At 45.6% G+C, this 27797-nt stretch overlaps 1 protein-coding gene across 1 annotated transcript; it reads left to right on the top strand.

Annotated features, from left to right (window-relative positions):
- The first annotated feature begins 3680 nt into the window (after positions 1–3680).
- FBXO32 (F-box protein 32) lies at positions 3681–27302 on the top strand. Its single transcript, XM_082289399.1, has 9 exons — positions 3681–3982; positions 7012–7124; positions 8829–8878; positions 9541–9633; positions 16501–16594; positions 17417–17601; positions 20109–20291; positions 21417–21560; positions 22237–27302. The coding sequence occupies exons 1-9, from the start codon at positions 3867–3869 to the stop codon at positions 22324–22326; spliced, it is 1068 nt and encodes a 355-aa protein (XP_082145525.1). The 5' UTR covers positions 3681–3866; the 3' UTR covers positions 22327–27302.
- Positions 27303–27797: the final 495 nt, after the last annotated feature.

Here is a 27797-nt window from a genome sequence, read left to right as displayed (position 1 = left end):
CCAATCATCTGTGGAGGACTGAGGGCAGAGTTTGAGCAGCTGTGGTACCTGCTAAGTAAAGGCCTAAGTAAATAAAGGAAGCTGCTGCCCTGCAATACAACAGCATGGAAGCATGCTGTCAGAAAGGCCCTCAAGAAAGATGCCCCTCCATCACCTGCTCCTTGCAGACCACTGCTACTGTGCCCAGCAGGAGGAGGAGGAGCAGAGCAGCTCAGCCATGAGAAGATCTATTTTGGCCTGCAGGAAAAAGGTCTGTGCTCTGGAGCAGTATCTCTAATTTCTCTCTGTGCCACCATTTCTACAATGTCAATACCTGCAGTGGGTCCAGCCTGGCCAACCCTGGCTCTGCACCTTCATGTCTGCACAGTGAGCTTCACTTTGGGGTTTTTTGTTGGTTTTTTTCAGTCATAAATTTTTTTATTGTTGATTCAGGGTGAACTACAGTGCCAGTGGTGACAGCTTTCCTGCCACAGCATGTTAAAATCTCCAAAGGTTTTAAGACACCACCTGCTCGGTTGAACCCGTGGCTCTCACTGGCTCATGGTCTGACACAGTGCTTTTAGTTAGCAGTCAACCTCCTGTTGCAGCCCAATGGCAGCTCCCTGGCTGCTCACAAGGGCTGATGGTGTTTGTGGGTTATCATGACAGATCACAATAGCTTTTAAAAGAGATGGGAGAAGTGAAACCCTGCATCTGCCTTCCCTAGCACTCATTTCTCTTTTCATTCCTTTCTATAGACCAGGCCAAACTGTGCTTCAGAGTTGCCAAGCGATCCACATTTTTAATTATGTGTATTTTCAGTGACAATGACATGTGATGGTATTTTCAGTGACATGGATCTTCCTGGCTGAACCCACTGTCATGGTTTCACTCCATCCAGCAACCAAGCCCCAGGCAGCTGTTCAGTCACTCCCCCACCAGCAGGATCAGGGAGAGGACTGGAAGGGTAAAAGCCAGAAAACTTGTGGGCTGAGATAGAGACAGCTTAATAGGAAAAACAAAAGCCATTCACACACACAAAGTAAAACAAAGAATTAATTCACTGTTTCCAATAGGCAGCCAGGTGTTCAAGCCATCTCCAGGAGAGCCAGAAACGTATTTCCATCACGCAGAACAGTTACTTGAGAAAACAAACACCATCACTCCAAACCTTCCCCCCTTCCTCCTTCTTCCCCCCACTTTATTTATTGAGCATGATGTCACATGGTCTGGAATACCCCTTTGGTCAGTTTGGGTCACCTGTCCTGGCTGTGTCTCCTCCCAACCTCCCTTGTACCCACAACTTCCTCACCAGTGTGGCCGTAGGAAAATCAGAAACGGCCTTAGCTCTGTGTAAGCCCCTGCTCAGCAATAACAAAAACATCTCCTTATTATCAACCCTGTGTTCAGCACAAATCCAAAACACAGCCCCAGACCAGCCACTGTGAAGGAAATTACCCCAGCCAAAACCAGCACACCCACGCTGCAGGGCAGGACGTGGTGACAAGTGACCCCAGCCATTCAGGGACACATGGGGTGGTCCCTGAATGAACTCATCCCAAGCAGCTCCACTGCTGCAGACCTGGTCCCCTCTGGAGTCTCCTGATGTGTGGAGGGTGGTGTCATCTGCAGTGATGCTGTGGAGAGATGCTTAGGGCATTTAAATTGCAGAAGAAAAAAGCCAAAGACGATTTTGCAGCTCAAAGCACTTTTGCAGCTCAAACAGTATCTCCTGACACTCAAGAAATAGCTGGCACTGCCTGAAAGGGAAGGTGACACCACTTCTCTGTAGGGGTGGATTAGGTGGGTAGAAGGAAGAGACCTCAGTCCCAGGGCTCTCATATATGGATTTTAACTTCCGCATGCACTATGCCTCATCACTGCTCTCAAGCACTTTCTGTACCATGGGGCTGCAAGAACCCTTCAGATATGGCTGCTTTTAGCTACTGGGTTTTCACTCTTCCTCCCACTGACCCTCTTTAACACCCACACAGGTGAGCCACAGCAGGAGGTGGAGACGGGGTGGCCAGGGGCAGCCAACACTTCTGGAGTGAAGCTTCCAGCAACAGTAGGTGCCCCAGGGAGCTCTCCTGCCTACAGAGCTCCCACTCGCTGCCTTCAGCCCCAGCAGCGCTGCATCTGCACCTGCAGCCTTCCCCACACCTCCAGGGCTTGTTTTTATTAGGGTTTTTTTGTCTTTTTGAGGGTAAATACGTAACACGGTCACTTGCGAGCAGCAGATGTTGCTGGAAGCCCCGCGGCGGCGGCAGCACAGACGGAACGGCTGCAAGATGACGGGATTAGGACAGTTTATCCGGTGGCCCCGCTCGCCACGTCCCTTCAGCCCTCAGCCCCAAGCACAGGCCAGGCGATGCCGGTGGCTGCCTGTCCTGACAGCCACCCACCCCTTCCCGCGAGACTGGAGCTGCTCCCAGACACCCGGAGCACCCCACGCACAGTGTCCCCAAGTAACACTGACTTGGCAAAACCAAAATACACGTATTGAGATACATACACCACAGCACAGGGCAAATACGTCATAATCCTAATACAAAATGTCCTATATTTACAAAATGTGCCATAGCACATTCTTAGCTGGGAAGGTACTCCCTCAGCCTGGGCTTGGATGCAAAAAACCCTGTGTTTTTAATGTTCAGTAAATAACAGTTTTACTAAAAAGTGGCGGTGCATGCACCAAATAAACTATGTGTAAACAGCATTTATATTTCATATATAATACTGTCTTACATATATTTAAATAGCTTTCAATCATACATATTTATTTACAAAATATGAAAATCAATAGCACTGAATGTAAAACCATAGTGCATATAAGCCCACATGAATATATAAAACATAGATACATAAAATGTTATATATATATGAAACATTACACAATACATACATATAAAGCATACATTTGGAAAACATTCCATATATAATATTTTTTTTATATTGTTCTCCGTATAGAACCAATATGTAACATTATATTTAGTCTGTATGTTTTCACAAGGTTCTAAATGGATGGCTTTTAAAAGAGGCAGGAGAAATCCTGTGTATGCCTTCCCTAGCCCTTCTTTCTCCCTTCATCCGCTTCTGCAGATCGAACCCAACTGCGCTTCAGAGCTGCCGAGTGATCCTCATTAAAAGCATGACGGTATTTTCAGTGACATGGATCTGCCTGGCTTAACCCACTTTGCAGGGCAGGATTTCGATTCCATGTGTTTCTATAAAGATAATTTTGCAGTACATATATTACATATTACACTGTTATATATTATTATATGATACAATACTGCAACACATAAATACCTAAAACATATTGATAAGCCTATGAAAACACGCCAGCATAAATAGATCATTTGTACCAGTAACTCGAATATGGGACCTATATATGGCACTGAGATACGCATAAAACATTATTTTTACGTTTGTATTCCACCCTCAGTGCTTTCTACACACAGCGCTGACAGTGCGAAGGCCGTCACGCGCAGCCCAAAAACTCCGCACGCGCGTGGGGCTCGGGCGCGCGCTCAACCGGGCACGCGCAGCGCCGCTGGCCCCGCCCCCTCCGCCCCGCCCCCTCCGCCCCGTGGGCGGGGCCTGCCCCGATAAACACGGCCACGTGCGGCAGGGGGCGGGGCCGGCCCTCGCTTCCGGCAACACGCGCCCACCGCCGCCGCATAAATAGCGCGGAGCGGCGCCCGTCGCCACCGCATTGCTCCAGCCACCGCTCCGGTCACCGCCCTCGTCTGCTCGGCCCCGCTCCGGGTACTGCCCTAATCTGCCCCGCACCGCTCCGGGTACTGCCCCGATCTGCCGCACACCGCTCCAGTCGCCGCCGCCTACTCCCAGTCCCCGTGTTGGTCCCGCTCCGTGCCGTCGCCATGCCGTTCCTGGGGCAGGACTGGCGCTCCCCCGGGCAGAGCTGGGTGAAGACGGCCGATGGCTGGACGCGCTTCATGGACGAGAAGAGCGGCGGCTTCGTGGGCGACATCAGCAGGTACCGGCCGCGGCTCGGTGTGGCCCCGCTGCCGGCGGTGCCGCCAGGGGGCGCGGTGCCGGCGGTGGGGGCGAAGCTGTGAGGGGCGGACGGGGCCCCTGGGGCGGGCTCCGGGGACGCCGCGGGGTCGGCGGAGCGGGGTCGTTGCGCGGGTGACCCGGACCTGCCGGCGGAAGGGCTCGGCGGCTCCTCCGGGGCTAAAGGGAGCCCCGAACGGGGGTAACTGAGCCCCCGGCGGGGACCCCTGGTCCCTATGGAGGCTGTTTCTCCCCAGGCGGCCAGGCCGTCCTTACGGCTGTGGAGTGCGGCGAGAAATCGAGGAAAAGACGAAACATTCACCTGCCCAGCGGCCGGAGGGCTTTGTCCCTGGGGGCGTCTCCTGGGAGCCCTGGAGGTGGCTGCCCCCCCCCAAAAAAAAAAAAAAAAACCCAACCTTTCTTGGGACTTGCCGGTCTCGGGCCGGGAAGGATGATGTGTCTGAAGCCATAAATCCTCCTCAGGCCATGAGTAATGTACCTTACGTGCTGCTTGACTAATCTGGCTGCAAAACATCAACAAACCCCCAAGATGGTGCGGGCAGGAAGCTTTTGCAGCGCGTGGGTGTTGTGGGCTCGGGCCAGATCGCTCCTGTCAAAACCAAACTTTTCTCACAGAGCTGCATCTTCTCCTCAACTGTGTGCTACCAGGGGTTGGGATTGCTGCCACTGGGCCTGGGGATGGGTCAGGATACCCATGACAAAGGGACTTGGAGTAAGCAGGGATTTGCTGTGAGCCACTGCTGAGGTGTTATTGTGCAAGGAGGCTTATGTAGCAGGTATCTCCTGCCCTCTTTCATGCAAGCTGTAAGTAAAAATCGAGTTTAGGTTTGTAATTTGTAAATAGGTAGAAAAATGTCTGGCTGGCGGTAGTATGTCGGGAATACTGAGTTAAGCATAGTTTATATATCCCTTTTCCCATTTAAAAGCAAGGTGGTGACGTATTGGCCCCGGGCTGAGGTCCTTGCAGTGCCAGGTCCAGGTGCCCAACTGTTCAACCTGTCAAGATGCCCTGGAGAAGTGTGTGGAAACCTGACAGTACATAAACAGGGAAATAATCTGCCTCCTATGCTGGAGTTTGTCCACTGCTGCTGTTATGGTGGTTTCAGATTACAGAGTAATTCAGTAGGAAGTCAACAGGCAAGGGTGTGCTGTTGACATGTGAGATTCAAAGCAGATCCATCTTGTGCTCTTGGGCTCAGATCCTGCCACTGCGTGGGGTGTGTTAACCTGACCCCCTATTGATTTTGTGCAACCATGATAAAACATGGTCTTGGATATCCCAAAATAGCTTCTTCCTTACTGCCATATTCTGTTCTCAGGTTTTGGTCCCCATAGCAGAAAGCAGCATGGATGGGGTACGTGAGCAGCTGAGATGTTCTGCTTCCAGGTTTAGGTGGTTCAAAGCAAGCTGCAGCTGGCAGAAGTGTTGGGTTCCCCAAACTGTTGTTTCTGTGAATATTGTCCACCTGCAATGTTGCTGCTCTTCCCCTTCCACAGTGTTGTGGTGGTGCCTTCTCCACAGCTCAGATGCCCTGGAAGGGGGAGCTGAGGGTCATGGTGTTCTGAAACTGGGAGAGGTTTCTTCCACCTCTGGGGCCATGTGCAGGTGCCAAACCAGAGCATCCATCTGGATCATGCTAGGGGGGATCTGGGTTCCTCCTGTGGCTGAAACTCTGACTTGGTCACTTGACTTTAGCATATTCTGGTGGTGTGGCCATGCAGACAGCCAGTGAACAGGGGAAACAAGAAGCCTTGTCCTACAGGTTTCATTGCTTTGCATGAGACTCTGCTGAATAGCTGTCAGAGGTGTGCTTGGTATGGTGCTCGTGTTTGGGTTTTGTTTGAGGCTAAGCAGTGTAAACACACAGCCTGTACAGGAAGCCTCCTGGCTGTGTAAGGGTCCTCGTGGCTGTCGCAGAGGAAGCTTGCCCAGGGGTGCAAGCAGCAGCAGCATATTTTGGCACCTGTCAGCGCTCCAGGGCTGTCTGAGCCACAGCAGCTGAGAGGTGCAGTGAGGTGCCTCAGACTCTACTTCGAGTTTAGGCTGCAGACAGCCACGTTTCATCCCTTGTAGCTGCTAGAGCAGTGGGGGCAGCTCTGTTTTGTTCTCCTGCATGCATGGCCTGTCTTCTCCCTGGCACCTGCGAGGCATCCCGCAGCTCTGGGAAGCAGGCTGTGTACTGGGGCCTCTGCTGAGAGCCCCTGGTGGTGCTGCCCTCCCCCGCCGCCCTCAGGGATCTCTGCAGCAGCTCCGTGGCTGCCCAGGGGCTTCTCAGTTTCACATTCTGGCTTGGATCTGCTGATTTGCAGGTCTGCAGAATGTGGGGATGTGGATGTACAGCCTCTTTATAGACAGCCTTTCATTGCTCTTGAAGGAAATAAGGGGTTATAGCTCCCTTTACTAATAATACATTTACAGCAGAGCTCCAGCAGAAGCAGACAATGGCCAGTCTTGGACAAGAGATCCTAGCTGTTAACTTGCATAGTCCCTACTATGCGGGGTCTGGAAAACCATCAGATAAGTCTGAGCCCCAGCTAAGCTTTTCCTGTAAGCTTGAACTAGTATTTTGTAGGAACTCTTTTGTTAATAAATATTTTGAGTGCATATATATGTCCTCAGGGATGTCTAAATATGTCCTTCCATAGCAGTCTGACTGGCTCAGAGCAGTCTGCTACATACACTAGGAGGATATGGTGTTACTTAAGGATGGAAACAGGTTAAAGAGTGGAAAAGAACATTGCTTAGCAGTGTCCCAGCACTAACTGTGCAATCTGTGTTACCTGCTCCTGTCACAGGTATCTTGGCCTCTAGCCCAGAGTTGAGGTTCCTTTACAAATACCAAACTGTGTGCAGACTACTTCTCAGGGCAGCCTGCAAGGAGACAGCTTGGAGGCCACAATAAAAACCTGTGTATTTTCTCTCCTTACAGGAAACATGGTGTTCAACAGACTGCAGAAATAAACAGAATCTTTGCTTTGTGTCATTCACAGCTTTTGTAAAAAAGATGACCACAACAAAGAGAATATCTTCAACACCATAAACTATGATGTTGCTGCCAAGAAGAGAAAAAAAGACCTGCTGAATAACAAAGCCAAGACTCAATGTAAGACATCTTTTTGGACTTCTTTTTATATAAAAGTTGCTGCAGAAAAATGGAAAATGCTTCACATCTATTATTTTTGCACACTGCATGAAGCGTTCTAGAGTCTTGAAGGGCTTTGCGCCCATGTTTGACCTAAGTAGAAAACTTGGATACAGTTTAACATGAAGATTTATGCCCCCTTTAGTAATCCCTGTTCCGAGGAGTTGTGCTTGTTGTGTTCAGATTTTTGTCATTTGTTTGTCAGGAGGGTAATTTTTTCCTATGGTACATTCAAGTGAACCAGTTCCAGTTTTTTCCCTCTGTAGACTTCCTTGTGCACAACAGGCTGAATTTATTCTTCCTTCCATATGCATGTTGAGCACTAATCTACATTACTGGAGGCTACAAGCCTGAATGTAAGCTTTGATCCTATCTCTGTATGCGGAGTGCATGAAAAATGAAATAAGATCTCAGCTCACTCAAAACAATAGAAGGCTTGAAATCTTTCTGTACACACAGCGAGCAGCTGGGGTCTCAGATGGGGCACTGGGGGAGGACCTGGGGGAGCCTGCAGGGACAGCAAGGTCTGCATTGGCCTGATTGCAAGATAGGTACTGGCTACATGTGAAGGCTACAAATATAAACATATCCAGAGGAAATGAGTTACAATTCCCACACTGCTATTAACTCATTGCGCATCCCCCAGGATTTTGGAAACTGTTGCCAAAAGTTGGCCCCTCAGTGTATTCAGTTCTCTGAACAAACAAATGTTACCATGACAGTTTCTGGCTGGATTCTGCTGTGACCTACCATTAAAAAGGGCTTGATGCAGGGTCAGCATGCCTGTAACTGAGACTGGGTCTTTCCTTGGACTTATAGTACCAGGCAGGAGTACATTCCATAGCCTCAGTTCTTTAATTTACAGGTTGCTCTAGGAGCTCAATATTTTCCTTATGGAAAGGAGTCCAGCAGGATGGGGAGGAGAATTTGTTTTATACTAGCTGTTAAATTGCCAGTGTGTGGTGGAAGTAGGGTCAAAAGCCCATGTGAAAATGGAGTGGGAGAAGGATTGAGCAGCATAACTGCTTACAATACAGGCTCTTCTGCAAACAGAGTTAGTGTGTGCTGGGTATTGGGAAGTTATTTCGGGGAATTGATGGGACAACTCCCATTCTTAGGGAAGGGAGGGGCAATTAGAAATAGGAAAATTTTGGTCCCACAGTTTTTTCTTTTTTAGCAAGTTAGCTGCAAGCATAAGCATGCTTCTCTGAGCCTGACCTCACTGCTAAAAGCTCTCTTACATGCCTGGTGTCTCATGACATTTTTGCTCAACTTCAAATTTGACATATAATCCCAAGCCTGTAACCAAGGTAATAAATAGTTAATAAAATCAATAACAACAAAACCTGGCTGTCAGCCACACTTACTGTCTGGGACCAAAGAAGAGGAGGTGCTATGGTATATCTGTGGCTGGCAGATTAAACATTTACAATCTTGAGCTGTGTCAATGAAACAGAAGCCCTTTCTAAGGCTTAGGGCTACAGTCTCAAATGAAGCTGTATAGAAACAAAGCAGCTCAGCAAGTCACTAGATTTGGTTTCAAGTGTGGTGGTGTAAACAAAATAACTTAATTTGTACTAAAAGACAGTGAATGTTATGAGTAGAACAGAGATACAGCTCTCTGAGGTGGAAGATTAATGGAGCAAAATGTCTTTGTCCAAACAGATTTCCACCAGGAGAAGTGGATCTATGTTCACAAGGGAAGCACAAAAGAGGTGAGTGAGGTTCTTTGTTCTCTTTTCTACTGATTTTTACAAGCAGTGGAAGATCCTATGCTGATATAAATCAGCAGAAGCTCTTAAGAGATAAGTGGAAGATCTGGCTTGTGGCTGGAATTCCAGTAATGATTTTAAGCCCCTATCAGGGATCCAGGGCTTGATGTACAAGGCTTTGTACATGTGTTTAAAATATGACTTGTTTGCTTCACTCATTTAGAAAAAACAGCCATTTGCAGGCCAAGCCATAATACTGTTCTTGGCTTTCACCCAGTACAGTCCTAACATGGAAAATCATTGGAATTCATCACAATGGCTTTCTTGCACTCATGGAGAGAAGTGGCTGTATGAGACTGCTCTGAACTCACACTATATATGAAACACCAGGAATGTGTGGCTCATTTTCACATGTAAATTCATGGGTCATGAGCAGAGCTTGGGTCTCTCTTGGGAAACTACCATGACCTACATCTGGCCATGCCCACTCGTGATGTCAGTAAGTGTGGCTCAGCAGGAGCCAGGCCTGCCTCCTCCAGCTGTAAGCTGCTCCCATGGTTTGTACCCATCAGCTTGTTGAATTGAGTTGCCCTGGGTCATGTCTGCCTGGTGCTGTCAGGACTCAAGTCTGCCAAAACATGACCAAGAGTGTTTTTTCTTCTCAGCGCCATGGTTACTGTACCTTGGGAGAAGCCTTCAACCGGCTTGACTTCTCCAGTGCTATCCTGGATTCCAGGCGATTCAACTATGTCGTGAGGGTGAGTCAAAGTCCAGGGTTTATTTTGCTGTGATGCTGGTGGAGATTCTGAACTAAGCACCAGTTGGATAATGGGAAGCACTGGCAGAGAAGAGATGTCTCAGCATGCAAGTGGGTGTGTTGGGCTTTGCTGTATGAAGTAATTCATGGAAGTTGTGTGTGTGGATAGATGCCCAAAACCTTGTCTTTAGGCTGTTAAAATGCAAAGGGAGAAAAGTGGTGATAATGTAGGTGATGAGCTGTCTTAGCCTAGCATTCCTACTACTTATCAATTGTATCGCTCACTTTTGAAACCCAGAAAACGGCTTATAATTCCTGAGTTTTCAGTTCGGCTTCTGAAAAAGAACATGGGCTCTCTGCAGAGGCCATAGAGCAGTGGAGACCTCTTTGCACAGGAAGTTCCAGTCTGAGGTCTGTGGAGCTTTGTCTCCATTGAGGTGATACAGGAGAGACTCAGGAGAGCTGAGCATTTTGGGAATGAGGGGATGGGCTGAACCTCTTGGTGGCACTGATCTTAATTTCTCTGTTAAGGATCACTGTTGCTTTTAATCCTTTGTGACTGGCAGTGGTTTCAGTGGGTGAAACATTTGTTTAGTCCTGACACCATTAGGTGGTAGGAAGGAGTCATCAGCCTGAAGTTCCCCGTGCTGTGGCTTTGCGTAATAGGTCAGGGCTTCTCTTTTGGCTCAGGGTGGCCAAGGAGGTGGTTGGGGGACCTACAGGCCTGAGGACTGTGGATGCTTGTATGTTTATCTGCATGTGATCTGCAAATTGATCTTGAATTTCAGAATGCTCAGCAAGGTTTGGAATTCAATAAACCTGTTATTAACTTGAGGCTGTTTATGAACAGCTCCTTTTCATGTCTTGTGAGCAGCTGACCACTGGTGAGGCAACAGCTGTTCAGGTTTTAGGTTCTGGTGCAAGCAGCAGTGGTATTGCTTTCCCTTTGAGTCAAATATCATGAGAAGTGTTTAAGGAAGAAATTATCTGAGCAAGTTCACCTTGATTTGTTTGCCTAGGTCATCTAGGTGACAAGTCACCTCTGAAAACCTCTGTCACCCTGGGAAGTGTACAGGCATTGGGGGTGATGACCCACTAGCTGTGTAGGAAGGGCAATCACTTGGGTGTCTCATTGCGGGAGTGGGGATTCTTGGGGAGGCAAAGCAGGATCCAAGTCCATGTAGACTCAGGCTGTCCTAGCTCTGCTGATCTTGGAAAAACTTGTTTTCCTGATCGTGCAGAGGTGATCACCAGTGCTGAGGTAGTCCGTGTTTCCTGATACTGGAGATATATATATCTACACACACAGAGCCATGTCATCTTCAGGGGGATTACTGGGGAAGGAACAGTTCATGCCAAGGCCATAACCCTTTAGTCAAATATAAAGAAGGAATGTAAAATAAAACTTGTTTAGTGCTGCAGACATCCCTTTGGCAGACTTACTTATGTCAGTGAAGATCTCCAAAGACCTCTGCTAAGCATGGCCCCGGGTCATGCTGTGCCACATGATGGGCTTCTGCTGCTGGGCCCAATGTGATGGGTGTCTCATATGGGACTGAAATGGTTGAGCAGAAGTCCCACTAAATTTTTTGAAGAGCAAACTTAAATTTCAGTGAAGTCAGTGTGGTCTGGTGGGGGAGCTCAGGCTGACCTTCTTCTCTCTTTTTCTCATGAAGACTTCACACAGCAGATTTGGGAAGCTTTTATCAAAAACAGTAGTTTTGAAAGCTATGGAAGCTGACATGTATCCTTGTTTCTACAAATTACTTCTCTTCTAGCTTTTAAGAGTAGCTTTCCCCCAGTAGTTTTACAGATACAGCACTACTGAGAAGTATGAAGCTTTCTAATTGAGGTTGACTTGTGGTTTGGCAGTTTAAAGATATTAAACCTGGTACCATGGATCAAATTGTAAAATTGACTTCTTAAAATGAAAGGCTTGTATCAGCCAAGTCTCCAGTGGATAGTAGTTCATAAAGTGCCTTATATGCCAGATTTACTCATGAAAAGCTCTGTCTAGATGTGGATCATGTTTATGGTCCTTTGCAAGTCACAGGCCTCCTAGAGCACACAGATGGGCAATCTGTCACATGGAAAATGCCTTGAATGTTGGCAGGCAAAACATTTTTCCCTTCCTTCCCTCTCCTTGTTCTCTCTAGTTCCACTCATTGCTCAGGGTATCCGATATTAATGTCACACTACTTAACTCATCAAGCAAACGCTTTTCAAGGAGGGGAGTTTGGAACTGGAGGCTGAGAGAAAATATGGTGTTGCTAGAGGAAGAAAGAGAAACAGCTGCAGGTGCAAAATGGGCTTTCAGGCTTAACATGAACTTACCTTTCTGAATTTCTCTGAACTTAAGTGAACAGTGCTTAAGTGTCTTTAGTGCTTGCTTTCTTGTCACAGAAGTTGTTGCTTTAGATACACCCAAACTAAGTTCTTGGAGTTTCTAATGGTGCACAGATAAAATGGGCACTTCATTCAAGTGGAGTGGAGGTATGAGCTGCAAGAAGCTTGGCAGGTATTTTTTGTGAGCAAATACCATCAGCTGGAGCCAGTGAGTCCATGTAACTGGAGCAGAAGAAATTTTCCTCCAACATCAATCTTGTCTTGATGGTCTGCTGGTACAGCTCTGGAAGTGCCAGGTTATAGATATTGGTGCCATGACTTGGTCCTTGCTGATCCTTCAAATTCGTGCATCTACTCACATGCTACAGAACAATCAGCGTTCCCTTTTTAGGGCTAATAAGGAAGTGTGTGATAGACCAGCAACAGTTTGGGTCCTCTGGGTCAGAAGCAGCCCTATTTTCTCTGATCTTAGAGATTTAATGAAAAGACTGGAAGCATTCTGTAAGCATAATTAATGGGAGCAGAGACAAAGGTGCCTGCAGCCCAGAAGTTGTTCATTCTCCTTCAGGAACACTGTGTTCAGATGACAGGTTTTGCAGGCTGCTTCTTTAGAAAGAGACTTCTCATATGATGGTTGTGTAGTCTCAAGGGAAGGTGCTGTTTCTGATCATAAAAGCTTAGGTCAGGTTAAGCTGCCTGGGCACAGCTCTTCTGGAATAACATGATCTAGGTTGTGTGCAGCCTTCTAAAATAGTCTCTTAAATTTCCTTCTTAAGTTTTAATAGCAGTTAGCTCCAGGAGTCCTGGATTTATGCTGTCCTGAAAGAATATCAGCTGGATGCTGTCTCATGGAGATCTGTCAGCACCTGTACTGTAAATCATTATAACTCGCCTTGCTCTTGCTCCACCTGTCAGCTGACAACCAGTGTGACATTTCAGCCACTGAAAGTGAAGGGCTGTGAGAGCAAGGTGGGGCTGGAGGAGGAATTTTTCATTGTGATACTTTCTTACAAGTAGTCCAGATGTGAGGAGTCACATCCCCAACCATCAGGAACTTATGGATCCCCACAGAGTGCAGTCCAGCTTTAATATAGCTGGCTTGAGGTGTTCAGCTGGGAATTCACACTTCAGTAGTTTAAGACCTGTGATTTTAATCACTATAGAGCATTTCCCTTTTTGAGTCAAGGTTGTACTCTCCTGCTCAGCACAGCAGGACTGTGGAGGATATTTTTTGGCTCTGTGTGCTGTAAGCCACAGCAGTGGTTTTTTGGGGTATGGATTGCTTGCATACCCGTGTTGAACCAAGACTGTGGCCAAAGTGCCATCTGGCTGTAGCAGGTCTAAGCAATGCTGCACACAGTAGTCATGGGTGCCCAGCAGTGTTTTCATGGCCTTGAAACAGGGGCCCTAGTTCCCTGCCACATGGCACTGTTCTGTTTGCTATTTTTCATCTTGTGCTTATGGGAAGAGAAGGATCTGCTCTGCTGCTGAAGCTGAGAGGCTTTGTTGCACTGCCTGCTCCGGACTGATGGCTGGTGATTTGAGCAGGAGTCCCACTGCGCTTGGGAAGGGAGCAAGTTACTGCCCTGCTGTGTAAGATGCTAGCTTTCTGCTAGCTTTGCAGAGGCTCTGGGATAGCCCACTGCATCTTTTACCTTTTCTCTGTAGTTCTGGCAGACCTCTGATTAGCAAACAAAGTATGGGCAAGAGTGTGGGAAGGATTTTTTTAGTGGAGCCACCAGGTCACCTTTCTCAACATCTGAGGAGTTGGAAGAGTGAATTTGGATCTAATACCCTGTTTTCTAGAGGTGTTGCAGACTTCCCAGCTCCAGTTAAAATTGGCTGGAATGCAGTTACTTTGTGTATTGGAAAAGAAGACCTTTTAAAATTGCTCTTAACCTTTCCCTGTGCACTCTCTCCTACCATCTGTCCTTCTCAGTTGAGCGTGGGCTGGACTTAATGCAGCCACATCATAACACACACTTGCAGCTCTCCAGTCTTTTTACCCTACTCAGCATTAACCTGAATTCATCGGTCGGCTTTAGTCTGTATTATGCAAGTGGCAACATTGATTTATTTTTTATACTGCTATAGACCCCAGTTTGGGCATCAATTAGCTGAGACCATACTCGGGGCCTGTGCCAACACTAAAAGACCCCCAATGCACTGGAGCACGTGGGGTACAGATGAACTGTACTGCTTTACCTGGTTTTTTGTGTATTATATGAGCACAGAAGAATAAAATATGACTTTTGATTTGGAGGACTAGCTAGTTGCTTCAGTCAGTGGTCTCTGGGGAGCAGAGTAGCCTTAGAAGTATTCACAACATAGTTTTCATATGGAATTTCATCCTGTGTTTATTGCTGTAGGAGGAGGGAGGTGACACATGATATCTGAACTGGTTCACTGAACATAAATTGAACCTTGATAAACACAGACAGGGCAAATTTGTTCCTTCGGATAAATTAATTTTGTACTAATTTAGCATTCTTTGAGGAACTGAGATTTTTATCCTCGTTCTTCTAAAAGAATGGCCCTGGCGTCTAACTCCTCTGGTATTACATTACATGATGCTTATCACTGCATGGATTTTGGTGTTTTTAGTAATGGGCACAATATTGCTAACACCCAGCCTGGAGGAAGCTGTCTCTGTGCTACTTCCAGAACAGTGCAGTCTGGAGACAGCAGTTGTTTGTGCACAGACAAGCTGATCTGGGTGCATATGTGGCCAGTGTACAGATGGAGTCTAGCAAATCAATCACTATAATCAAAGGTCTGAAGGCTAAACAGTTTAGGGTAAGCAGAGTATTACAGGCCACTATGGGACATTGGTTGGGTTTTTTTCCTACTTATTCATTCTGTATATAAAAGAATGAGGAAAAGACCTTTTATAAGCTCTTCAAACATCTTGCAAGCTGCCTTATTTTTAGGAGTATTTAGTTATTGTGGTCTCATTTAGCTGATATAGCCAGAAAATCCACTGATGCTTGTGCACCAAATATTACACAGCTCTCCTGCATCTCCTGTTTCCTCCAAACAAGCCAAGAAAACAAGCAGCCTGCCCTTCACAGGAGTTACTGCAGGTCTTTTTTCATCTTGGGGTTTTTTTTTTGGTCATGTGAGGTGCACGATATTAATAGAATGTAAACTCAAAGCCATCTGATGGTGGTGTTGGCCTGGATATTAAACAGAAGAAGAGATTGGTCACTCTAGGCGACTTCACTGCTCTTAAGTGGCAGTCACATGCCAGTGCCCCCAGATGAGCAGAGCATGCTGCAGTAATACCGCTCCCTCAGCTCCCGCTTCATGGCAAGCTGCCGGTGACTTTTTGGATACATTCCTGTCATTCTTCTAGCAGTGCAAACAGTTCAGCTCATGACTTATCAAGTCTAGTCAAAAGCCATCTTAGTTACTTGACACAAGTAGTTGCACCTTCTCTGGACTCTCTGTGGTGCCAGCAATGGGATGCCAGAGCTGCAGATAATAAAGGATTAATAAGCTGGTCATGCGGCAACATGTTGATTGATTTGTAGCATAAAAGGTTTTTCCTTTCCTTTCTAAATTAAAACAGAAGGCTATGTACATCCAAAACAAATGGACTGACACGTGGACAGTCTGTGCATTTATATAATGTTGGGGGAAGGGAGAAAGGCTTGTAAGATCACAGGCCACATGTTGCAGAGCATGATCCATAGGAAACTTCCACAGCTGTTCTTGTGGCACAGAGATGGGGAGGAAAGAGCATCCTTCCCTGTGGAAAATGCTTCCTTTAGCAACTGCAGCCCAAATTCACTGTTCAGCTTGCTCAAGACTCAGGAGGTCAGTGATGGGAAGTAAATTGTAATCGAAGTTAAAAGCAAGATTTTCATTAGAGGAGGTTAACAAGTAAACAGGGCAGACAGGGAAAGGTGGTTTGTTGTTAGAGCTGAAAAAGGGAGGAAACTTTGGGGGGAGCAGGGGTTTGTTGTGGGGAGTATTTTTATTCTTCCTACCATACTTAACCTTTCTGTTGTGGCGACAGCACTCTGACAAAACCCATGCAACCCAGCAGTTGACGTAAATTGTGGAGTCTGATTCTCATTAATGCTCCATCAATAATATCCCCATCCAAACAGGCACTTGCTTGTGTTCCCTTATGACACTGCTTGTTTATGCCCCAGTGAAGGATGGTGACGTTGGCCATTCGCTGTTCCCTTGGTGTGAATAGCGGCTGTCAGTCCAAGCACCACTCTGTGGTTTCTCTGCATCTCTGAACCATGAAATCAAGTTCCCTCTCCCTACCCCACTGAAGATAATTAAAATGCTTTTTTTTTTTCCCCCCCCACATCTTTTGATGTGAGTTTAATTATTTAGCCTGGCTCTCCTTCCCCTTTGTGTTACTTTGCTATGTTGTTCTGTCTCCTTTTTATTTTCAAGCAGCAAACAAGTCCCTGGACTGTTTTGCTGTGTCATGTGACTAGGAGTCAAGATTAGAAAGGTATCTCTGTGCTCTAAGGCTTGCAACTTCTATTTTTATCCACAGCTGTTGGAGCTGATAGCGAAGTCTCAGCTGACGTCACTGAGTGGCATTGCCCAGAAAAACTACATGAACATTTTGGAAAAAGTGGTTCAGAAAGGTAAGAAATGGAAACAGTGAGGGGGAGTCTGATTTAATCTGCTGTACTTTGGCGAACCACATCGAGACTAGTCAAGCAATGCAAAATGGGTGAAGAGGGGTACCACTGCTTATTTCTGTAGTGCAGTTCTGCTTTCTTTTCCCTCAATGAGCCACTTGGGGGGAGGGGAAGAAATGTCTGTAGTCTGGTAGGTATCTGAGAGGTGACTCCTCCAGCTTTCCTCACTACCACCCCTTTTGCATCCTACTGAGTCCTATTTCTGACTGCAGATGTGGCTGCTCCTGCCCTCGGCCAGGCATATCTGCAGTCTCTGCTGCAGCCTTGTTGGCAGTGTGCTGTACCTAGTACTCCCACTGCTCTGGAGGGGTGTCTTCACCTGTTCAGGGGAGTGAATTGTGGTTGAGATGTGGCACTTGCCTCATGGATATTTAGCTGTTACTGTAGCCTGGGCCTTGAGAACACCCTGTTATTAAACATAATGAGAAATGCATATTAGCTGGGGTAGATGGGGAAGAGGTGCACACAGATAACCTCTTGTACAGTATCAGAGGGGAAAACTGGCTGGTTGCCAGTGGCTGGAAATGGGAAGTGCTGCAGAAATGGTAGATCTCATGTGCTTATCCTGGGAGGCTCTCTTTCCATCTGCTGTCTAACCTGCTGTGACTGGATAATGTTTAAGTGCTTTCCTCTAAAAAGAAAAGCACAGGCTGGCTCTCTTGGCCTGTGAAGTTATAGCAAATAACTTGACTTGCCTGAGAAATATGTAGATTCAGAGAAGGATTTTGCCAATTCCCATTTTTAACCTTTCCTGTTCTTCCAAAGTCCTTGAAGATCAGCAGAACATCAGGCTAATACGGGAATTGCTGCAGACTCTCTACACATCTCTCTGCACGTTAGTTCAACGGGTTGGCAAGTCTGTTCTGGTTGGAAACATCAACATGTGGGTGCACAGGATGGAGAGCATTCTCCACTGGCAGCAGCAACTGAACAACATTCAGATCACCAGGGTAAGCACAAATCCTGAAAGCTAAAAATATTGTCTCCTTCATGAAACCTTTTTGTGTTAATGGCTCTCATTTGGGTGACTGCTTCCCACTGTACTCCCAGTGCAAGCACAGAGTGGAAGGACCTGGAGTTGCCAGAATAACTGGATGCATTCCTGGCATTACTTGACTCCCTTAATTCAAACTCAATGTACATAACCCAGGATTGTGCTCAAGGTTACTGGTCACAGACTGTGGCTTGACTCCATAATGGCTGTGAAGTGCTGTGTGAACGGAGCTGGGCAGAAAACCATCTCCCCCTCATCAGGCCTCAGAGGCCAGGCCTCAGTGTGAAAAGTCAACTTAGGCTTTCTCAAACTGAGCAACTGCCTTCAAAACTTATTTATCAGATAGTTGAGGTTTTTAGATTTGTTTAATCTGTAAATTAAATGCAAGTTTTCAAATAGCTGCATAACTTCATGCTTCCTGGCTGAAAATACCAATGATTCTTCCAGTAGTCTGGAGCTACCTGTTCCAGCTGGATGAGTCCTGCTTTCATAACATCTGGTTTTTGTAACAGCATCTGTGGGGATGGGAAGGATATGTTAGATGATAAATTCCTAACCTGGCTTTACATGGGAATCGAATCAGAACTTGTTCCATTTCATACATTCACAGAAGGTTTGATGTTGGAATAGACCTCTGGAGGTCATTTGGTCCAACCCCTCTGCTCAAGCAGGGATACCAACAATAAGTTGCCTGGGACTATATATACACTTTTTTTCTTCCTCAAATGGATACTTACTCCATTGAAATGCTAAAGCTTTCCCCCAGTGCTGATATTTGTGTTAGTGTTCCCCTTGTAGTCCTGAAGAACTCTGTCTGTTCAGATAAATGTGCATCAAACCATTGCTTTGTGAATGGAACTGCCTTTTATGTGTACTTACGTGTAGGTTTGCAGACACTTTTTCTACAGTAAATAAAATAAATGTAGAGCTTGCAAAAAAAATTCACACCACCAAAGACCCAAGAGTCTCTGAGCTTACTCTTGCCTGTTGTGCCCTAGCAAAGCTTATATATAGACAGAGTGCAGAAGAATGCAAAATACAGCCTGGCAAGGAAGAGCAGTGGGATATGATCCAGGGATCCAGTGCATTCGTCCTACCCCAAAAAATGCCCCAGGCTGTCATGGGAAGGAATGTCCTCTGGAGCTGGCAGAGACAGCTCACTCCTTCGGGAATGATTGTGTCAGGTCTGCCTGGCAGGTGGTGATGCCAAAATGGGTGTTTTGGTTGAGAAGCTCTGGTCCTTGCAGGTACTGGGCAGCGTCACTGGGCTGGGCAGGCCAGCACTGAGGTGCTGGAAGGAGGGCAGGAGCTGCTGCTGTGCAGACATACTTATTGTTCCTCTGGAGTCTCCCATGCTGTGGCATGGCTGGAGATGGGACCACATGATTAAAAGCAGCCTCATGCAGTGTTCCCCTGCTGCTGATGAGCTATGTGCTGCTTGTTCGAAACAGTTAATAGCTCTGCCAAAGACAAGGCGGGTGCTGTGACTCTGCAACTTAAAATAGCAGCATCTCTGTGCAGGGTAAAGGATGAACTTGGCACATCTGTCTAACATTGTTTCTTTGTTGGGGCCCAATCCTAGAAGCTGCTGTTTGCCTTAATAAGGCTGGGGCTGGTTTTGAAGCAGCTGGAGCCCAGGTTGTGGTCCCAGGTTGTGGGCCCCGCTGATGCCTTGCTCCTGTGTATACCTTGGATTTCCTCTGAGTGCGGGACATGCAGATCTACTGTGGTAAATTTGTCCTGGAGCTGTGCCCCATGTGGGCTTGCAAAACAATCCTAGAGTCTGTGGAGGCTAAGCAAAGGTAGATGGGGGTGCCTTTTGTCTCTGTGGCTGAACAGCCTGGAAAACCAGGGCTGCAGCCTGTGGGAAAGGGGCAGGTCCTTCAAGTGTTCCCAGAGGAAAAGTTAGCCCTGCCAGCAGTGAGCTGGGAAGCCATGCAGGGAAGAATCCTGCTGTGGGTACTCACCAGCCGCTGCTGTGGTTGCCGCAAGATCCTGTGATGACATAAGCTAAAACACATGTCAGAAGAGCATGAGATTCCCAGCAATGTGTGTAACTGGAGCTGAACTTGAGAAGTAATGCCTATCTGTCTTGTGGTGGAGAGATCTGGATGGTCAGTAGCTGATACCATGATACAGCTGATGTCCTGCTGTAGTGAAAGCCGATGGTGACGCTTCACAGAACAGAGTCTCATGAGTATGGATGTGGAGTGGACAAAAAGGAGAGAGAAGGAGGCTTGGATTCCAACTCCAATTATTGTACTACAGATACATGTCCTCTTCCTTGAGGTTATCTCAAACTGTTCTGGGGCAGAAGGTCAAATATTTCTATGTAAAATGTCTCCTTAACTGCTGCTTTCTTCTCTGTGTGAAGAAGTTTTTAAAAAGCAGTAGCTCTGCTGCAAGCTAGGATTTCTTAGGTTTTCAGCTTCCTGGGAGCTCAGTTTTGTCTGTCTCTTCCAGCCTGCCTTTAAAGGAACCACTTTCACCGACCTGCCATTGTGTTTGCAATTGAACATCATGCAGCGACTGAGTGATGGGAGGGACCTGGTTAGCCTGGGTCAGGTGGCTCCTGACCTCCAAGTGCTCAGTGAAGACCGGCTGCTGTGGAAGAAACTGTGCCAGTACCACTTCACGGACAGACAGGTACAAAGAGAGGCAAACTGCCATCAGATCCTTGGTGTACCTCACTAGAAAGAGTGCCTGCCCTGTGTGTTCTCTTACTTGGCTGTCTCTTGGATCTGAGGACTGTGTTGCAAGCTGATAATATAGGCTGGCATGAGAATGGCTGTGAAGATGATTTATATAGAGGGTTTTACATGTCACAACAATGATTCCTGAAATATGAGCTTGAGGAATTAATCATACACTGAACTTCAGTCCTAATCCAGGTGAGAACAACTGCATGACTTGCAGTTGCTCCTTGCCCCACGTGTGCAGGGAAAACGTGCAGGCAAGCTCCAGCAATCACCCTGATGTCCCAGGGACTGACACCCTTGCAGAGAATCTTTGTGGATGTGGTCCATGAGCTGTACTCTGTTGCCCTTTAGAGCAAGAAATCCCCTCTGAGCTGTTCTGTGAGTGACAGGATGGTATGTGGAAAGCAGCCCTGCTGCTACCCACTTTGTACCTGTGTAAACATCTCTGGCAGGCTGGTAATCATCTGGGATCACCTTAACTTAAAAGTAAACAAACAAAAATCCCTCTCTGTTTATGGGTGAATGTCTGGGGTGTTTATACTAGACCTCTGCACTTCAGGAACCATGTGCCAGATTTCTCTGCTGACTTGGTTTTATTTACTCACTCTGAATCTGACTTTGAAAGTGACTCTGGAGGAGTTAGTTCTATTATTAAGTAAATTCAAATCCAGCCTCTGCAAATAATGAACCCAAAATCTCCCAAGCTGATGTGATAAATCACTGACTCTTAGAGAAAAATAGCTCAGCTTTTAAAACTGTTAAATGCAACTCTACTTGCTGTGCTGCCAGCCAGAAAGACTGGCCAAAGTAATAGGAAATAGCTCCCAGAGTTTCAGGCTTCCTACAGTGAAGTTCATGAATTAGGAATAGACCTTCGTAATGGTATTGGGTGAGGCTGTTCCCATCAGGAAAATGCTCATAGCTGGATATTCAAAGTAAGAGCTTTCTTGCTGTTGCAAGGGAACTGTTATGAAACTGGCAAGGCTGACATGCAAGGGAGAAAATGTCATGAGCTGAACAGAACAAATCTTTTTTTTTTATCTGCTGTAATTGTACGTATCTTTTCTTTAAGATTCGCAAACGTCTGATTTTATCCGACAAAGGACAGCTGGATTGGAAAAAGATGTACTTCAAGCTTATAAGGTGTTACCCACGGAAGGAGCAGTATGGTGACACACTGCAGCTGTGCAGGCACTGCCACATCCTTTCCTGGAAGGTATGAGGTGCTGGTGGGACAGACTTGATTGGGGCAGTAGCCATGGGACATCCAGTGCTTCCTCTGTTTGCAGCTGGCTTAGGTTGCTGCAGTTCCTTTGCCTGCATAGCCTAGTGAATTCCTACATCTTAGTTCTCCCTCAGCTGTTAAGACCCTTTCTCCTCTGTGCTTCAGGGATCCCATCTTTATCTTGAACATGAGTTGTGTCCATTGGAGCCAGAGGGTTGGAAAATGGGCATGTTTTAGGGTTGCCTGCAAGAAATCATTTTAGCACTGGCAGCAGCTTCCTCTACCTACTGCATGGAAGTAGAGGTCTTGGCAACAGGATTAGCTGGAATGAAACCTGATGGCTGCAAAATGGCCCAAGACAAAAATCTGCTTACCACTGTGGAGATGTGCAAGGCATGTCTTGGGAGTTAAACTCCTATAGCTGATGGTAGGTCCTAGCCTCTCTTCTCACAGAAGAGGGGAAAAGAATTAATTGGATCTTTGCTGCTTCTTTTTTTGGTGACTTGCCCCTAAGATATTAAGCCCAGTTCTGACCTGTCTATTATTCTGGGCCCTGCTCTATCTATTTGCACATGGGATGTCTGGCAGAGGGGTAGTGCTAAGTTGACTGATGCTTTGGCACCCTTTCTGCAGCCTCTCTAAATAGAAATGTTTTCTCCTTTCCCAGGGTACTGATCACCCCTGCACAGCCAACAACCCAGAGACTTGCTCCACCTCTCTTTCACCGCAGGAGTTTATCAACTTGTTCAGGTTCTGAACTTGGGTCACCGCAGCTTATGAGATTCCTGCAGGACACTGTCACAGAGCTTGGACACTCCATTTGTAAATAGTGTAAATATTCATGTTTGTTTGAAGCTCCTGAGTCAAGGAACAAGAGGATCTCGGAGATGAAAGGTGAAGTTGCTCACTGACATGTGGCACTTAAGGAATACAGACTTTCATAGGACTGGTGTATAAATACAGCATGTTGTACAGAGTCCCTTTTTTATCATCACAGTACAAGATACAGGGCAAAAAAACCCTTCATTTTTTGTTTTTAGAAGTTAAAAATGAATTTGCCCCACATCCATTTGAGAACTCTTTTGGTTTGTTTCTAATACAGAGAAAGCAATATGAGGCTAGGACTGTTGAACTGTTCCTCCATCTGGTTTTATTTAGTATACATATTTATAAATATGACATTTTAGAAATATTTATGAAAAATATCCCTGTGACAAGTTTAATAATACTTCTGTGCTTTTAAAAGGACACATTCTGAAATAGGATAGAACTCTAGCCTACTTGTGAGACAGAATCGCAACATACCACTTTCTACCTCTAATAGATTGAGTACCTTTCAAACAAAAATCCAGTGTACAATGTGAACTTTTGTATTTTGTACAATGATTTAAAGGGAAATGTTTGTGATAGTAAGCATCTTTTCTTGTATTAATGCTTACCTCTTTACATTAGTTTTCTTGCTCAGTGCTTGAATGCCTAGATGATAGGCACCATATAAATACCTAAGACTTTACTCCATCCTCTTTTAATTTGTTGGTTTTGTGAAAGACTAAGCAAATGGGAAAAGAGAAGACACAAGGATGAGCATTATCTATAAGGGAGGAAGTTCTATGATAAGGAAAGAAAGGACTGGATGTAATCTCACAAAGTAAATTCTTACCTGCTTCACTAGGTTAAGTACACTAGTTGAAATCCCAGGTGAGGTTAGAGTCTGTTTTTTCAAGCCCGTGTTTTCCAACATATACAGTGCTCTGTATTCCCACTGCTGTCAAGTGAATTCAGTCATGTTGGAGCTGGTAAAATATAGGGAGAACTGGGCCACTGGATCTCATGAAATGATGCGGTTTTTATTCACTGGAAGACTGGCAACAAATGTTTAATTTCAGACCCCTGGAGTGATTAGTACTTAGCAGTCAGGACTGGGGTAAGCAAGGGATTTCCAACATGGCACTTGACATCTTTGGTTCTTTCTCCATGCCAGGGGCAAAGACCCAAGGACCCTAGTCCCTTCTGCTTCCAGTGCTGAGCTGCTTTATAGGATCTCTTAACCCTAACCTAGAGCTAAATTTTCAGTCCCACAGAAGTGGCTGATTCACTGTGGCTGTGATCTGGCTCACTGTCTCCTCTGTTGCATGCAATGCTTCACTTTTCTCTAGAGTGGAGCTTGAAGAATCCAGCTCATGCATAGCAATCTGAAAACCTGCAGTGGAAAGTTTTTGCTGTTTGCCAGTAGATTTCCTGTATAGCACTTTCTCTGTGCATGATGTAAGCAGGATACCTCAGAAGGGTAAATATTTAGTGGGTTGTGTGTGACTATGTACAAAAATTGTGAGGAAGAGGAGTACTCAGGACAATTCAGGAAGAACTACTTGAGTTAATTGTTGTTAAATATGCTGTTCCTTTTTTTACATTTTTATAACTGACTTTGAACACTTTTCTGCAGCTGTTTGTATTTTAAAATGACAGTATTTGCATTTTTTTGCAAACTAAATCACTTTGCATACTCTTGGTAGAGATGTGAAAAGGGAAAAAAGCTCCCTCTAGATGGAGCAGTGGGAAGAGGGGAGGAAAAAATGCTGACAAGAACTAGCCTTCTCCAGCCGCTGAACAGCAAATCCCGAGTTTTTTGCTCTTCCAGAGAGTTCTGTAATCCTGTGCCACCCTTAGCCATGGTTCAGAGCTTGTCACTCTCCAGAGATGAGGGGAAAACACATGCAGGATAACAAGCTTTATCTTGGTGTTGATGCCCCATTCATCAGTTTGACTGCTGGTGGAAAGCATAAGCCTGCTGATCATACTCATGTCAACTGGAAGTGATTTAAAAACTGCTACCTTGGAAAAATACACTTGTGCTTGTTTGGGGGATGTTTGTGAGTAAAGGAGGCCAGTTTCTGTTCTCCTTCTCGCATTGATGGCAGCGGGTAGACAAGGCTGAAATCTGGCTTTGTGAGTGAGGGCATTAAGGACAGAAACTTGCAAGTGACATGAGTAAAGCATTGCCACTGAATTTGGAGAGTCCTGTAGCTCCTTTTTCCAGCAGTGAGAAGACCTGTGCCCCTTGGCATCCTCTGTTTCCAGCTATGACCTGGGGTTGGTTTGTTTTGTAGTTTTGCCTCTGCCACCCATGGTGAGCCAACCTGTTGTGATGGGGAGGCAACAGAATTTTGGTATGAAATGCTGCAGCATTCTGCCTGCTCTGCACCTGTGCTTAGCACTTACCCTCTGTGAGATTGTGACACTGAGTGAATCTTAAGCTTAGGTTTGAATCTGGCCTACTGCATTCCTTGCATAAGAAGATGGAAATCCTCAATGTTGAGCTGCGATTTGGGAATGTCTTGGCTCCAGCCATTGCCTCTATCAACCCTTCACTGGCCTCTTCTGCCCAGAGAGCATGGGTCATACTGACAACAGATTTAATGTGCAGCTGAGGCTCCTATTTATAAAACTTACTTCAATTACTGTGTTTTTTCTTTCTTAGCACTCTAAGGGTTGAAGTGCTGAAAATGATTTGTTATACATAGACACTTGTCTGTTGCTTGTGTGAGGTCTTGGGATATTGCTGTCAGCATCCAAACTAGCAGCAAACCAAGCAACTACTGTACAGAACAAAACAGACTAAACAAAAAGAAAATAATAAGCATTATTCAGTTACTGCCTCAGTCATTACCCTCCTGCTGCAGCAATTGTCAGAGATGGCCTTGGTCTTTTTGGAGACTCATTGTTTCTCAAGTGGCTGGTACAGGGAGATGTTGCAGTGAATTCAGTACTCTTGGTTTGTATTTAAAACAAAATGCTGTTACATCAAAATATCTTACTCTAACCATTTATAAACAAAGCAATCAGTATTTTAACTGTGCAAAGGCATCTGCTTGGCTGAGGATGGCAGAGTAACAGAACTGACAGTGATATCGGGGGCTTCCAGGAGGGATGGTTTAAGGCTGCTCTCAGGCAAAAAGGACCTCTTTATTTTAAGACAATTGTGGCAAAGCTGTTGTGAAGGGGAAAACAGACTTTTGCTTGTATTTTGGAAATAGAATGTTCTTTTCAAATGACATTTCACCTTCCAATTGATGCATTTCCATTAGATATGCATCAGTTCTTATACTACAAAAGGAGAGCTTTTCTTCTCTTTGAGGTTTTCTCTTGCCAGCATATCCAGGGAAATCTCATTGTCTTTAGAGGATGTATTAACTAGTGCAACAGCATAGAACACAGCGCTGTGAAGAGGAAAAATAGATCCATGCAAGGGACGAGCCTTAGGAAGAGAGATCCCAGAGATCTCTGTTTCAGCTTTCTAGAAGAGGCCAGTTTTTAATGTGGTGGCCATTTCAAGAGGCACGATTTCAGCTGTACATACCTTAAGCCATTTATGCTAACTATGGTATGCTGAAGTTTGATCATAAAGCGTGTGTACCTCCTCTTATGGTTTTTTGAGTGTCTTTTTTTTAACTGTGGGAGTTTCTAGGTCCTTTATTATGTAAAGTGATTAGGAAAATGTGTATTGCTCTGAAGACATTGCTTTGTATGTAAACATCTAATTGCACCCTGCCACTTTCTGTATATGGGAATATATTTTATATTATTTTTCTTTGCCCTAGGTTTTGAACTGTTTGTATTCCCATTTCTGTTTGACTCCAATTACTTTTGTGAAGCTGTCACCTTCTAGAACATATACAGGTACTAAACCAGCTTTTCCTGCCCAGAAAATTCCTTAGCCCTTTGTTGCTAAAATTTCATTTAGAGCAGGAACATTTCAAATCCTGTTGTGTAGCAGACAAATCAGATGTGCTTTTCACACTGATCTCCTGCTTGGTACAGCAAACCAGTGTTGTCTTCTGTGGTTGTCCTTAAAAACAGGTTGCACAGCTTCCTTGTAGATCAGCACCTTGCCAAAAAGACATAGCTTTAAATTAAAATGCCCCTCTTTGTAGCTGGCCTATTTGCACAAGCACAGGCCCTGTGGAGCTGATGGCTGATCAGGCTGGTATAGACTCACTCCCTCCAAGGTTTGGGACTCTGGTGTTCTGCTTGTGCTGCTTTCTCAGCTCATTGGTTGTACAATGCTGGTTACAGGCTCTGAAGCCGTGGTCAGCCATTCACAGAGCTGTCGGCGTGTGACTGCCAGGCTCTGAGTCTTTACCAGCACCTAATTTCTATCCAGTGTCTTCCTCCAGTGATTTTGTTGGTAGCAAATCAGCTTTGCAGGATCTGGCTCTAGGGAGAACAAATCCATCTTGTCCTTGACACATGCAGTCTCTAGTATATAAATAGTCTTAACACCAGAGAAATTCCCTCTCTATTGACCAAGCGTTGCTGCTTCTTCTGGGAGGGCAACTGAGGGTAGAATTTGCCTTTCTTTAGCCATCCTGTGCTGCACAGAATGCTAACATGTCAGTTACCAAGAGAACATTTTAATTTGAAATAGCAAATATGCTCATCTTTAGGAACTAATCTATAGTAATTATAAATACCTACTTATATATGGAAGAGAGTGTGTGTTCTGTTTTATTTTTCCTTGAAGTTGTAACTAGAGATGATATGAAGTGAAAGGCATCCCTTATATAAGACTCTGTTTAATATTCTTGTGTGGTTAAAATCCTTCCATTATAAATTTGCACACTTTTTTCCTCTTCCCTTGCATGTTCAACTGATTTTTACAGCTGTTCTGTGCAGACAGTATTTTTGTAAAACATTTTTGACACTGAATTGCAATAAATGTTCAAACAATGTGAACCACAGAGTTGGTTGTCTCATTGCTTCCAAGGTGGTGACCTTATCAGCCTTGAGCTTCTGATGACTGTAAGCAAAGACTCTTCTGCAGGAACATCCAGAACTTGGCTCGTTGTCACAGTAGAAGATCCCAGATCGTTATTGCTTCATCATCTCTCAAAGGGAAATGAGCTCTTGCTTCTAACAGAAACAGTGCTCACATGGAGCTTGTGCTTATGAATCTGTACTTGCCCACAGCAGAGGAGTGATTGCTGCCCTGAAGGAGATCACCAGTGCTCACACTGATCTGAAACCTTCAACTCTGACTTAACAGCTTACAAAATATTGGGGTTTTTCTAGACCTATTACCTGAGTGATTTTTAATCTTTTTTTGGGGGTGGGGAACAATTGCATCTCAGTGTCAAGACTGCAAATAGTCTGACCAAGGCTCCTGCTTAGAGGGAACGTGAGTAGGAGCCCACTGAAAGGACTCCTAATAAATTGGGGGAAAGCAGTTGA

The sequence above is a fragment of the Coloeus monedula genome, assembly GCF_965178545.1.
Source record: "Coloeus monedula genome assembly, chromosome: 1".
Lineage (NCBI taxonomy): Eukaryota > Metazoa > Chordata > Aves > Passeriformes > Corvidae > Coloeus > Coloeus monedula.
This window is presented reverse-complemented; position numbering and strand designations above follow the sequence as displayed.

What these genes read in the sequence shown, in the direction of transcription:
- FBXO32 (XM_082289399.1), top strand. Translation starts at nt 3,867, where the DNA reads ATGCCGTTCCTGGGGCAGGACTGGCGCTCCCCCGGGCAGAGCTGGGTG. An exon ending in ACCACTTCACGGACAGACAG is followed by an intron (nt 20,292 to 21,416) that starts GTACAAAGAGAG and finishes CTTTTCTTTAAG; the next exon opens with ATTCGCAAACGTCTGATTTT. An exon ending in GCCACATCCTTTCCTGGAAG is followed by an intron (nt 21,561 to 22,236) that starts GTATGAGGTGCT and finishes CTCCTTTCCCAG; the next exon opens with GGTACTGATCACCCCTGCAC.